Below are 13,504 nucleotides of genomic sequence, written 5' to 3'. Positions count from 1 at the left end.
AGTTAAGATCAGTGTTCATGACTCCACCATAACAAAGAGACTGGGCAAAAATGGCTTTCATGGCAGAGTTTCAAGACGAAAACCGCTGCTGAGCAATAAGAACATAAAGGCTTGTCTAAGTTTTGCCAGAAACAATCTTGATAATCCCCAAGACTTTTGTGAGAAAGCGCCTGACGGCGCGCAAGTTTCCACCCATCATAGACTGCATCAGCAATAGCAATATGGAAGAGAAGAAAATACACATGGTCACCTGCAACACATGCTACATGTTTACGGATCTGGCGGCCCAAAAACTCAACTTTACCTGTCAGAAGTGCAAACTTGTTGCCCTCTTAGAGGAAAAGGTGCAGGGACTGGAAGAAAGAATAGCAACATTGAAGGTAATTAAAGAACATGAGGACTTCTTGGATGAAGCAGAAGCAACCATTCAGGATACAGAAAGTGAGAAAAGCTTCAGAGCACATACAGAGGCTGAAAAGTGGAGCCATGTGACGAAAAGAAGCAAATGGATCAAGTGGTCATCACCACCCACACAGCTTAGCAACCAATATGAAGCCCTCATGCTGGAGAACGAAAATGGCACAGCTCAGGATGATACTGTATCTACAAGAGAAGACACACTATCAACAAAAGAAGTTACTCTGTCAACAAAAGCGGAAACAAAAGACACTCAAAAACACTCACGAGCAACAAGCAGTGCGTCTGGAAAGAAAAGAAGAGTGGTAGTTATGGGCGACTCACTACTAAGAGGCACGGAGGCAACTATCTGCAGGCCGGACATAACCGCACGCGAAGTATGCTGCCTCCCAGGAGCAAAAATCAAGGATGTGGCCAACAGGATACCAACTATCCTCAAATCCAAGGACGACTACCCTTTCTTACTGATACATGTAGGCACAAACGACACGAAAAGAAATGACCTACCAACTATCTGCGAAGACTTTGAAATTCTTGGGAAAAAAATAAAGGAACGGAACGCACAGGTTGTTTTCTCATCAATCCTCCCAGTCGATGGTCATGGCATCAGAAGATGGAATAGGATACTAGAGGTGAACTACTGGCTATGACAGTGGTGCAGGCAGCAAGGATTTGGATTCTTGGACCATGGCGTGAATTATCTCTACGATGGACTTCTCGCAAGAGACGGGATACATCTCACAAAACCTGGGAAACACACATTCACCAGAAGACTTGCCACACTCATCAGGAGGGCTTTAAACTAGAAGAAGAGGGGATGGGAGGAAAAAGAGCAGACAAGAACATGCAGTAGAAGGGCAAACTAATCAAGGATACTAGATGTGGTAAAGAGGACCCAAGACAGGGTACTCAGAAGGAAGCTAAGGAAAAGGAAGCAAAACTTCCTTCCTGCATGCTGACCAACGCAAGAAGCCTGACCAATAAGACTGAAGATCTGGAGTTGGTAATGTATGAGGAAAAATACGATATAGTAGGAATAACTGAGACATGGTTAGATGACAGCTATGACTGGGCGGCTAACTTGAAGGATATGATTTGTTTAGGAGGGATCGTAAAAAAAGGAAAGGGGGTCGAGTCTGTCTATACATAAAGTCCACTTTAAAGCCCACACTAAGAGAAGATATACAAGAGGGAAATGAAGAGGTGGAGTCTCTATGGGTGGAGATACAAGGAGGGAAAAGTAATAAAATCCTCATAGGAGTTTGTTATAAGCCACCAAATATAACAGAAACCACTGAAAATGTATTTTTGAAACAAATAGACAAAGTAGCAAATCACAATGAGGTGATTATTATGGGGGGACTTCAACTACCCCGACATAGACTGGGAAACTGAAACCTGCGTATCTCAGAAAGGAAACCAATTTCTGTCAGTGACCAAGGATAATTATCTGTCACAACTTGTGCAGGGCCCAACTAGAGGGACAGCCCTTCTGGACTTAATTTTAAGCAACAGGCCAGATAGAATAACAGAAGTACGAGTCGATGAGCACCTAGGGAACAGTGACCACAATATAATACAATTCCACTTGTCCTTCAGTAAGGTGCCCTGGAAGGGGGTTACAAAAATGCTGAATTTCAGAAAAGCAAAGTTTGATCAGCTTAGAGAGGACCTTCGCCGAATTGATTGGAACAATGTCCTCAAAAACAGGAGCACAGAAAATAAATGGGAAAGATTTAAATCAGTTTTACATACCCACTGCGAGCTAGCCATACCGTACAGAAATAAAAGGGCTAGGAACAGGAGAACACCAATGTGGCTAAATAAGGATGTAAAAAGGGCAATAAATAACAAGAACAAGGCATTTAAGAAGCTAAAACAAGAAGGCAATGAAGAAGCATTAAAAAGTTATAGAGAAAAAAATAAAATGTGTAAAAAACAAATACATTTAGCAAAAGTAGAAACTGAGAGACTCATTGCTAAGGAAAGTAAAACAAACCCCAAACTATTCTTTAATTATATAAACAGTAAAATGATTAAAATTGATGGTGTCGGCCCTTTAATGAACAATGAGGGTGAAATCATAGAGAGCGATGTGGGAAAAGCAAACGTTTTAAATACTTTTTTCTCAACAGTGTTCACACAGGAAAAGGATTTGCCAGGGGAAATGCAGAGTGATAATGTAAACTCCCCATTAAGTATTACCTGCCTAACCCAGGAAGAAGTGCAGAACCGCCTTAGTAAGATTAAAATTGACAAATCACCAGCCCCTGATGGCATTCACCCTCGAGTATTAAGGGAGTTAAGTAATGTGATAGACAGGCCTCTATTCCTTATATTTAAAGACTCTATAGAAACAGGGTCTGTTCCTTTTGATTGGCGGCAAGCAAATGTGGTACCAATATTCAAAAAGGGGTGTAAAAGGGAACCTGGAAACTATAGGCCGGTAAGCTTAACATCTGTTGTGGGTAAAATTTTTGAAGGGTTTCTAAGGGATACCATTATGGAATATCTCAATGTTAATAAATGTTTAACTCCATATCAACATGGATTTATGAAGGATCGCTCCTGTCAAACTAACTTGATCAGCTTCTATGAGGATGTAAGCTCTCAAATGGACCAAGGAGAATCATTGGATGTCATTTATCTCGACTTCTCTAAAGCATTTGACACTGTCCCACATAAAAGATTGGTAAGTAAGATGAGAAAGCATGGCCTAGGGGAAAATGTGTGTAGATGGGTAGGTAGCTGGCTTAGTGATAGAAAATAAAGAGTGGTTATTAATGGTGCATACTCAGAATGGGCCAGGGTTACTCGTGGGGTACCACAGGGTTCTGTATTGGGCCCCCTACTATTTAATATATTTATTAATGATCTAGTGGATGGCTTACACAGTAAAATATCAGTATTTGCAGATGATACAAAACTATGTAATGTAGTTAACACAAAGGAGGACAGTTTGCAACTACAGACAGATTTGAGTAAATTGGAAAATTGGGCTGAAAAATGGCAAATGAGGTTTAACACAGATAAGTGTAAGGTTATGCATATGGGAAGGATAAACAGATGCTACAAATACTTACTAAATGGGAAACTGCTGGGGAAATCATACATGGAAAAAGACTTAGGCATCTTAGTCAATAAGAAGCTAAATTGGAGTGCCCAGTGTCAGGCAGCTGCCACCAAAGCAAATAGGGTCATGGGATGCATTAGAAGAGGTCTGGGGACACGAGATGAAAACATAATTCTCCCTATGTACAAATCACTTGTCAGACCACACTTGGAGTATTGTGTGCAATTTTGGACGCCGGTGCTCAAGAAAGACATTACTGAACTTGAAAGGGTTCAAAAGCGGGCTACTAAAATGATAAATGGAGTTGGTTCACTACAATTCCCAGAAAGGTTATCAAAATTAGGTCTATGTACTCTAGAAAAGAGAAGACTTAGGGGAGACCTAATATATATGTACAAGTATATCAGAGGGCAATACAGAGATCTCTCCAATGAACTTTTTGTACCAAGGACTGTGACAAGAACAAGGGGGCATTCTCTTCGTTTGGAGGAAAGACAATTTCTGCACCAGCATAGAAGAGGGTTCTTCACGGTAAGAGCAGTGAGGCTCTGGAATTCTCTTCCTGAGGAAGTGGTGATGGCCAACTCACTGAATGAATTTAAGAAAGGAATGGATGCTTTTCTTGTAACAGTATAGAAGGTTATGAATAACATAATAATATAGGTAGATGGTTTACCCAGCTTAGGAGTCGGGAAGGAATTTTTTTCCCTATGGAGAAAATTGGCTTCTACTCTGTGGGGTTTTTGCCTTCACAAGGATCAACAATGCAGAACAGCTGCACTAAAAATGGGCTGAACTAGATGAACATAAGGTCTTCCTTCAGCCTTCAAAACTATGTTACTATGTTACTCTGTGGACTGATGAGACAAAAGTTGAACCTTTTGGAAGATGAATGTCCCATTACATCTGGTGTAGAAGTAACACAGAATTTTAGAAAAAGAACATCTTACCAACAGTAAAATATGGTGGTGGTAGTGTTATGGTCTGGGGCTTGCTGTGGTAAATGGAACAATAAATTCTGCTGTCTACCAAAAAATCCTGAAGGAGAATGTCCGACAATCTGTTTGTGACTTCAAGCTGGAGAGCACTTGATTTATGCAACAGGACAATGATCCAAAGCACACCAGCAAGTCAACATCTGAATGGCTTAAGAAAAACAAAATTAAGAATTTGGAGTGGCCTAAGCGAAGTCCTGACCTTAATCTGATTAAGATGCTGTGGCATGACCTTAAAAAGGTGGCTCCTGCTCAGAATCTCACAATGTGGCTGAATTACAATTCTGCAAAGATGAGTGGGCCAAAATTCCTTAGGAGCATTGTAAAATACTCATTGCCAATTATCACAAACACTTGATTGCAGTTGTTGCTGCTAAGGGTGGCCCAACCAGTTATTAGGTTTTGGGGCAATCATTTTTCCACACAGGGCCCTGTAGGTTTGGATTTCTTTTTCCTTTAATAATAAAGACCTTCATTTAAAAACTGCATTTTGTGTTTACTTGTGTTATCTTTGTCTAATATTTAAGTTTGGTCATCTGAAACATTTAAGTGTGACAAATATGCAAAAGAATAAGAAATCAGGAAGGGGGCAAACACTTTTTCACAAAACTGTAAGTATAGTTAGCAGCATTCATGGACTATGGATGCGGTATTGCATCTACCCAGCCTGTCTCTCTATGCCAGCAATGAAACTCCCCTGATGACTCAACATGAAGAAACACGTTGGGAGTAATTGGAAGCATTTGTGGTCTGCTGATCCCTTTTGGGGTACTGTATGACTGTATTAATGAGTGCCCCTCCCCTATATGGAGGATCATTTACATTGAGGATCACTAGCAGACATCACCTGGACCTGTGGGTGAGATTGTTCCACTTGTTTTTGCTTTGTTGCTTATTAGGTTTGCTGTGTTTTTGACATTTGCACTAATTAATACTGTTATGTTACTGTAGGTTACATATTAACAATCTCTGCTAAAATCAATTTGTAATGCTGTGACTATGTTTTATGGGCAGGAGACTTTTTAAATTATACTTATTAAAGGTTATGTTTTATTCACCTATCCTTGCTACTACATGTTACCTTTGGACTGGTAGATAATTCTATTCTCCACTTTAGGACATTTTTTGTATCTTTCTGAATACAATACTCACATTGAGGATCCTGGAGGAGTTCAATATGTAACCCCACAGAGAAATCTTTTAATGGGAGTCTGTCACCAGGGTATGTTTGCTGCAGATCAATAAGTTCTCTGAATGTTGAGCCCTGCATAACTCCGCCAACACCACTAGGAGCTTTCTGTGTTCACTGTGCATAGGCAAAAAACTGCCAATCAGTGGTAGGGCGTGGTTACACAAAGCTCATGAATATGGAGAACTAAATGGAAGCAGGTTTACTAGTCCTTTAGTAATAATCCCCTGCAGATAAAACACTGATTTTATCAAAATAGAAGCAAGCAGCTCAGTAACTGACACATCGCTGCAATCAGGATCTTTGCCTCTACATCATGCAGGTTTCAGACTAAATGGCAAAACTTGGTGACGGAATCTCTGCTAAGACATGACTGCACTCAGATTGAGAAACATATTTGTAAATGTTAAATGAAGCTATACAGAATAAAAAAAAGATAAGAATTTATAAGGATGCCAAGAGACATACTGATAGGGAATTTAGATTGTGAGCACCAATGGGGACAGCGATGATAATGTCTATAAAGCACTGCGGAATATGATGGCACTGTATAAGCAAAGCATAATAAATAAATATACGGTAAATTTACAAGAATATTACCGTTGCATTTATAACTATCTGGTAGAAGGTGCTTTTTTTGTTGAAGTCCAAACTACCATTAAGGATAACATTGACAGTGTTATGGTTTGTCCCCTCAGGATCAGAAATGAAGAACAGGCCAGTCTCAGAATTTGGTATAACCTAAGGAATAAATATAACATATAGCAATAATAAATATAAGCAAAAATACATCTACCACTAACTTTACCTGTAAAGTAAAACTCAAAATTTATCATAGCATATGCAGTTTATGCAATATTGAGTATTTTAGCAGGGAATGTATTCAGCAGAAAATAAGTACCAGACTGTAAATGCCAAAACGTCACTTTCCACATATGTTTGATCACAGAAATATATGACAGTGCCACAGTATATGCTTGGATTCTTCTTCTCTACTTTGCCCATACTGACATGAAAAGGTTTTAAGTGATTAAATTATTCTACCTTTGTTCAAACACCATTAAGTAGAGGTTACTGAAAAATAGGATACTACAGCTCCCACTAAACATCTGCAGGCACCCAGAATTATATCATTAATGGTAGCAAGGTTGAAAAAAATCCAAAGATCTATCTAGCCCAATATACACACACGTGGTCAAAATTGTTGGTACCCCTCGTTTAATGACAGAAAAACCCACAATGGTCACAGAAATAAATTGAATCTTACAAAAGTAATACAAAAATCAAAAATCTATGAAGACTAACAAATGAGAGTAAGACATTGCTTTTCAACAATGCTTCCACAGAATTTTTAAAAAATAAAACTCATGAAATAGGCCTGGACAGAAATGATGGTACGCTTAACATAATATTTTGTTGCACAACCTTTGATCCAAACACTGCAATCAAACGATTCCTGTAACTGTCAATGAGACTTCTGCACCTCTCGACAGGTATTTTGACCCACTCCTCAAGAGCAAACTGCTCCAGTTGTCTCGTGTTTGAAGGTTGTCTTTTCCAGACGGCATGTTTCAGTTCTTTCCAAACACGCTCAATAGGATATAGGTCAGGGCTCACAGAAGGCCACTTCAGAATAGTCCAATGTTTTCCTCTTAGCCATTCTTGGGTCTTTTTAACTGTGTGTTTTGGGTCATTATCCTGTTGCAAGACCCATGACCTATAACTGAGACCAAGCTTTCTGACACTGGGCAGCACATTTCTCTCTGGAATCCCTTGATAGTCTTAAGATTTCATTGTACCCTGCACAGATTATAGACACCCTGTGCCAGATGCAGCAAAGCAGCCCCAGAACATAACAGAGCCTCCTCCATGTTTCACAGTAGGGATAGTGTTCTTTTCTTGATATGCTTCATTTTTCTGTCTGTGAACATAGAGATGATGTGCCTCTCCAAAAAGTTCCATTTTTGTCTCATATGTCTATAGGACATTTTCCCAGAAGCTTTGTGGCTTGTCAACATGTAGCTTGGCAAATTCCAGTCTGGATTGTTAATCATTTTTTTTTCAACAATGGTGTCCTCCTTTGACGTCCCCATGGAGTCCACTTTTAGCTCATACAATGACAGATGGAGCGATCTGACACTGATGTTCCTTGAGTTTGAAGTTCACCTTTAATCTGTTTAGAAGTTTTTCTGGGCTCTTTTGCTACCATTTGTATTATCCATCTCTTTGATTTGTCATCAGTTTTCCTCCTGCGGCCACATCCAGAGAGGTTGGCTACAGTCCCATGGAGCTTAAATTTGTGAATAATATGGGCAACTGTAGTCACAGGAGCATCAAGCTACTTGGAGATGGTCTTATAATGTTTACCTTTAACATGTTTGTCTATAATTTTCTTTCTAATTTCCTGAGACAACTCTTTCCTTCCCTTCCTCTGGTCCATGTTGAGTGTGATACACACCATGTCACCAAACAGCACAGTGAGTATCTGTAGCCCTCTATACAGGCCCACTCACTGATTTCAAGATTGTAGACACCTATGATGCTAATTAGTGGACACACCTTGATTTAACATGTCCCTTTTGTCACATTATTTTCAGGGTTGCCATCATTTCTGTCCAGGCCTATTTCATGAGTTTTATTTTTTTAAATTCTGTGGACGCATGGTTGAAAAGCAATGTCTGACTTTGATTTGGTCATTTTCAGAGATTTTTGATTTATAATTGCTTTTGTCAATTTCAAGCTATTTCTGTCACCATTGTGGGTTTTACTGTCATTAAATTAGGGGTACCAACAATTTTGACCACGTTTGTACATCAGTAGGTATTCAACTAAATGAATCAGAACAATACAAGATGCCAATAGTCTAATATAAGACATAGAGTATGGACATAAGGAAAAGACATATAAGAAAACAGCATGAGGAGATTGTTCAAAATCAATATAATGTAATTTATCGTTCACCTCTTCAATTGAAAATGTCACTGGCACCATTCTCCTATCATCAAAATCTTCTGCTGTAACCTTACAAATTATAGAACCTAGTGACATAGTCTGCAATAAAAGAAAATAATTATTAATTTTTTTATCTACCAGTAGATCATTTAAAATAGTTTTACCGTATGTAAAATGCTGCTGGTGTTGTTCCAAAGCTAAGAGAATTGTTGTTGAAAAGCTAAGAGAATCTCATGTGTAACGATGTGTAACCCTCGCCTACTGTATTATCACCCATCCCTTGAAGATTGTGAGCCCTCGCGGGCAGGGTCCTCTCTCCTCCTGTACCAGTTATGACTTGTATTGTTTAAGATTATTGTACTTGTTTTTATGTATACCCCCCTCACATGTAAAGCGCCATGGAATAAATGGCGCTATAACAATAAATAATAATAATAATAATAATAATAATAATAATGACAATATAGGGCTTACCTATAAATTACCACTGATTAATTGAGGTCTCGGGTGCACTGCACTCAGCGATCAATTCATTGTACAAGTACCCGTTTAACATAAAAGATTGTCCAAAATGGACAATCCTATTATGACGTTAGATAGAAACTAAGTGCCCGATTCAATAAAGAGTTTGCCCAGGTATTTCACAACATTTTATTTCGTGTGACTGCAGACTTGTGAAATAAAATGTAGACATGCTCATACAATTCACTTGTATTGAGAGCGGCCACGCATATCTAGTTGGAATATGGCCTGGAGCCTGCATATCGCATATTTTACAGATACATGACCACTCAGACTCTATGCCGGCACCGGAAAATCCTCACAGCACACACTACGCGAGATGTGAGGGTTTACAAGTCTGCAGTCACGTAGACTGCAGACTTTCGTGACAAATATGCACAATCCTTTTAAGTCTGGTGTTTCTGGCATAAAAAAAACACTTTTGCAGAATTTGAAGTCTGGGCATCATCCTGGCTTGTCCACAGTTCAGCTCATTTTGGAACAACTGTTTAAAACTGAGAAAACACCAAAAGTTGCATTTTTGTAACTTTTCAAAGCGTCTTCCATCAAGTTTAGTGCGTAAAAGCTTGACTGAATTGGAGCCTATGGCCTCATTCAAAGGTCAGTGATTTTTCTAGTATGCCGAAAAGTACAAGTTTCCTCAGTGTTTTTTATCTGATTTTCATTACAGTTTTGTCCGTGTGTCAGTCTTTACCATCAGAGTTTTGTCAGTGATTTTCATTAATGAGAAAATAAATACATTATACAGCTTCTATCAATTACAATGTCAATCACAGACAGCACACTTTTGACATCCGTACGTTCTCAGTGACTTTCCTGGTCCCGTACACTTGTTTGGATAATTTTGGCCGATGACTTGCTTAAAAATGTCCATGATTTTTTTGCACACACATGGAATAGCATTTCTGGAGAGGCACAATGGAGGTACATGCCACTAAGATTCACTGAAATCATTAAGAAGCATGGACCTATTAATGGATTCAGCACATCGTACTTCAGCACTTCATTAAGATATTGGCCTTTAGCCTTCCCTAGAATTTCTTTGCCAATGTTCTCCCAGCCCGAAGATGTGAGGTGTTTGGCTACACTCTCAGTATTTGTTCAGTATTTTTTCTCAGCATTTGTAAGCCAAAACCAGGTGAGGAAAAATCAGAGGACAAGGTATAATAGAAACAAGTGCACCAATTCTACATGTTTGACCCACTCAGGGTTTTGGCTTACAAATACCGATGTGAAATGCTGACTAAATACTGATAGTGTGGCCGTAGCAGTAAATTATAGGCTGCAGCAGTCAATAAAAGAAAATGTCATCAGTGGAGGCTCGGTGTAAGCAAATGGCAGCGGACCAATGAAGCAATGAAACAAAAGCATCAGGAATAGGGAGAATAAGGCCACGTTCACACATTCACCATTTGGTGAGGTTTCTACCTCAGTATTTGCAAGCCAAAACCACGAGTGGAACTTTGGTGCCCTAGCCTGTAGTGCCACAAAATGCCTGCTTGTGTAATATAATTTATCTGTATTGCCAGCTATGGCAAAGCACCCAACCGTCCCGGATTTGGTGGGACAGTCCCGTTTTTGATTGGACGTCCCGCTGTCCCGGGCGGGAGCTTATTTTTCCTGCATTTCACTGAGCCGCACACCCCCCCATGCACCGACCGTCGCCCTCCCAGACAGACCCACTAGCCACCGCAGCCCCACAGTGATGAATCCCAGCAATGACATCGCCGATCGCTGGGCTGTACAGTGCGCACAGGACCTGTGATGAGGTCACAGGAGGGGAGGAGTCAGGGGTCACATGATCAGGGGCCTCCGTCCGAGACCATGTGTCGGGTCGAGAGGGGTTTCAGAGCAGATGTAGCAGAGCAGCGCGTGTACAAGGTCAGGTGTATGGAGCAGAGCCGTTTGTGTACGAGGTGTATAGAGGAGAGCCGCACATGTATGAGGTGTACAGAGCAGAGCCACGTGTGTACGAGGTGTATGGAGCAGAGCCACGCGTGTACGAGGTGTACGAAGCAGAGTCGCACATGTACGAGGTGTACGGAGCAGAGCTGTGTGTGTATGAGGTGTACAGAGCAGAGCCATGTGTGTACGAGGTGTATGGAGCAGAGCCGCGTGTGTACGAGGTGTACGGAGCAGAGCCGCATGTGTACAAGGTGTACGGAGCAGAGCCGTGTGTATGAGGTGTACGGAGCAGAGCCGCATGTGTACGAGGTATATGGAGCAGAGCCACATGTGTACAAGGTGTACAGAGTGGAGCCGCATGTGTATGAGGTGTGCAGAGCAGAGCCGCGTGTGTACGAAGCGGAGCCGCGTGTGCACGAGATCTGCAGAGTGGAGCCACGTGTGTGCGGAGCAGAGCCGCGTGTATTCGAGGTGCACGGAGCGGAGTCGTGTTTGTACGAGGTGTACGTAATGGAGCCCTGTGTGTGCAAAGTGTACGGAGCTGAGCCGTGTGTTTACGGAGCAGAGCCACGTGTGTACGAGGTGTATGGATCAGAACCGCATGTGTACGAAGTGTATGGAGCAAAGCCGCATGTGTACAAGGTTTACGGAGTGAAGCCATGTGTGTACAAGGTGTACAGAGCGTGACTGCGTGTGTACAAGGTGTACGGAGTAGAGTCACATGTGTACGAGGTTTGCGGAGTGGAGCCGTGTGTGTGCGAGGTGTACGCAACGGAACCGTGTGTGTACCAGGCATACAAAGCGGAACGGTGTGTGTACGGGTTGTCCCAGATCCAATGGGACAGTCCTGATTTTGAGAGTCTGCCCTGGCCAGGAGCTTACTTTTACCACGGACACAGGAGTACACGGCGGAGCCCCAAAGAGCACTTTAAAATTCACACTTGACGTTCCACCGGAAGCGATGTGCTAGAAGCTGACCGGAAATTAGGTAAATTTGGGAGGAGATTGTGACGGAACCATGGATGCACTTCAGGGAATGCTTCAGATCCATCACCGTGTCCTCCTCCGACAGCACGGACAGCAGGATTGCCTTCGACTCGGGGATGCTGGCCATTTGAGCGAATCATGATATGTCCTGCACCGGGAGGCTCAGGTGGGCATTACAATGGGAGTCGGGCTGCTATAGTATCTTTATACAATCTTTCTTTCTCTCTGTAATCTTTCTTTCTTTCCTCTCTTTCTTTCTGTTCTTTCTTTCCCCTCTTTCTCTCTCTAATCTTTCTTTCTCTCTGTTCATTCTTTCTTTCCTCTCTTTCTCTCTTCTTTCTTTCTTTCTGTTCTTTCCCCTCTTCCTTTCTCTCTCTCTGTTCTTTCTTTTGCTCTGTTCTTTCTTTCCCCTCTTTCTTTCTCTGTTCTTTCTTTCTTTCTCCTCTTTCTTTCTCTCTTTAATCCTTCTTTCTCATTCTGTTCCTTTTTTCTTTCTCTCTCTGTTCGTTCTTTCTCTCTCTGTTCTTTATCTTTCTGTTCTTTCTTTCTCTCTCTGTTCTTTCCTCTCTTTCTCTCTATGTTCTTTCTTTCTCTCTGTTCTTTCTCTCTGTTCTCTTTCTTTCTTTTTCTCTCTCTCTATTCTTTCTGTACCATCTTTCTTTCCCATCTCTCTCTCTGTTCTTTCTTTCTTTCCCCTCTTTCATTCTCTCTGTTCTTTCCTTCTTTCCCCTCTTTCTTTCTCTCTCTGTCCTTTATTTCTTTCCCCTCTTTTGTTCTCTCTCCCTCTCTTTTCTTTCTTTTCCCTCTTTCTTTTTTCCTCTCTTTCTGTTCTTTTTTCTGTCCACTCTTTCTCTGTTCTTTTTCTTTCTTCTTTCTTTCTCTGTTCTTTCTTTCCCCTCTTTCTTTCTTTCTCTGTGCTTTCCCTCTTTCCACTCTTTCTCTCTCTGTTCTTTCTTTCCTCTCTTTCTTTCTCTGTTCTTTCTCTCTGTTCTTTCTTTCCCCTCTTTCTCTCTCTAATCTTTCTTTCTCTCTGTTCATTCTTTCTTTCCTCTCTTTCTCTCTTCTTTCTTTCTCTCTGTTCTTTCCCCTCTTCCTTTCTCTCTCTCTGTTCTTTCTTTTGCTCTGTTCTTTCTTTCCCCTCTTTCTTTCTCTGTTCTTTCTTTCTTTCCCCTCTTTCTTTCTCTCTTTAATCCTTCTTTCTCTCTCTGTTCCTTTTTTCTTTCTCTCTCTGTTCATTCTTTCTCTCTCTGTTCTTTCTCTTTCTGTTCTTTCTTTCTCTCTCTGTTCTTTCCTCTATTTCTCTCTCTGTTCTTTCTTTCTCTCTGTTCTTTCTCTCTGTTCTCTTTCTTTCTTTTTCTCTCTCTCTATTCTTTCTGTACCATCTTTCTTTCCCATCTCTCTCTCTGTTCTTTCTTTCTTTCCCCTCTTTCATTCTCTCTGTTCTTTCCTTCTTTCCCCTCTTTC

At 41.0% G+C, this 13,504-nt stretch overlaps 1 protein-coding gene across 3 annotated transcripts in view; it reads right to left on the bottom strand.

Moving 5' to 3' along the window:
* The window catches only part of CDHR2 (cadherin related family member 2), a 370,864-nt gene that overhangs the window by 198,861 nt on the left and 158,499 nt on the right, over positions 1-13,504 (bottom strand). For all 3 annotated transcript variants that reach the window (XM_073545075.1, XM_073545074.1, XM_073545073.1), the window contains exons 7-8: positions 8,636-8,725; positions 6,275-6,415 (exon numbers count right to left, since the gene is read on the bottom strand). In XM_073545075.1, the coding sequence (XP_073401176.1) occupies positions 6,275-6,415; positions 8,636-8,725 (231 nt within the window). The remainder of the gene's footprint in view (positions 1-6,274; positions 6,416-8,635; positions 8,726-13,504) is intronic.

This window comes from Dendrobates tinctorius, unplaced genomic scaffold, assembly GCF_039654945.1.
Source record: "Dendrobates tinctorius isolate UK_male_01 unplaced genomic scaffold, ASM3965494v1 ptg000139l, whole genome shotgun sequence".
Classification (NCBI taxonomy): domain Eukaryota; kingdom Metazoa; phylum Chordata; class Amphibia; order Anura; family Dendrobatidae; genus Dendrobates; species Dendrobates tinctorius.
The sequence above is the reverse complement of the archived record's forward strand: the minus strand, read 5'-3'. Positions and strand labels throughout refer to the sequence as shown.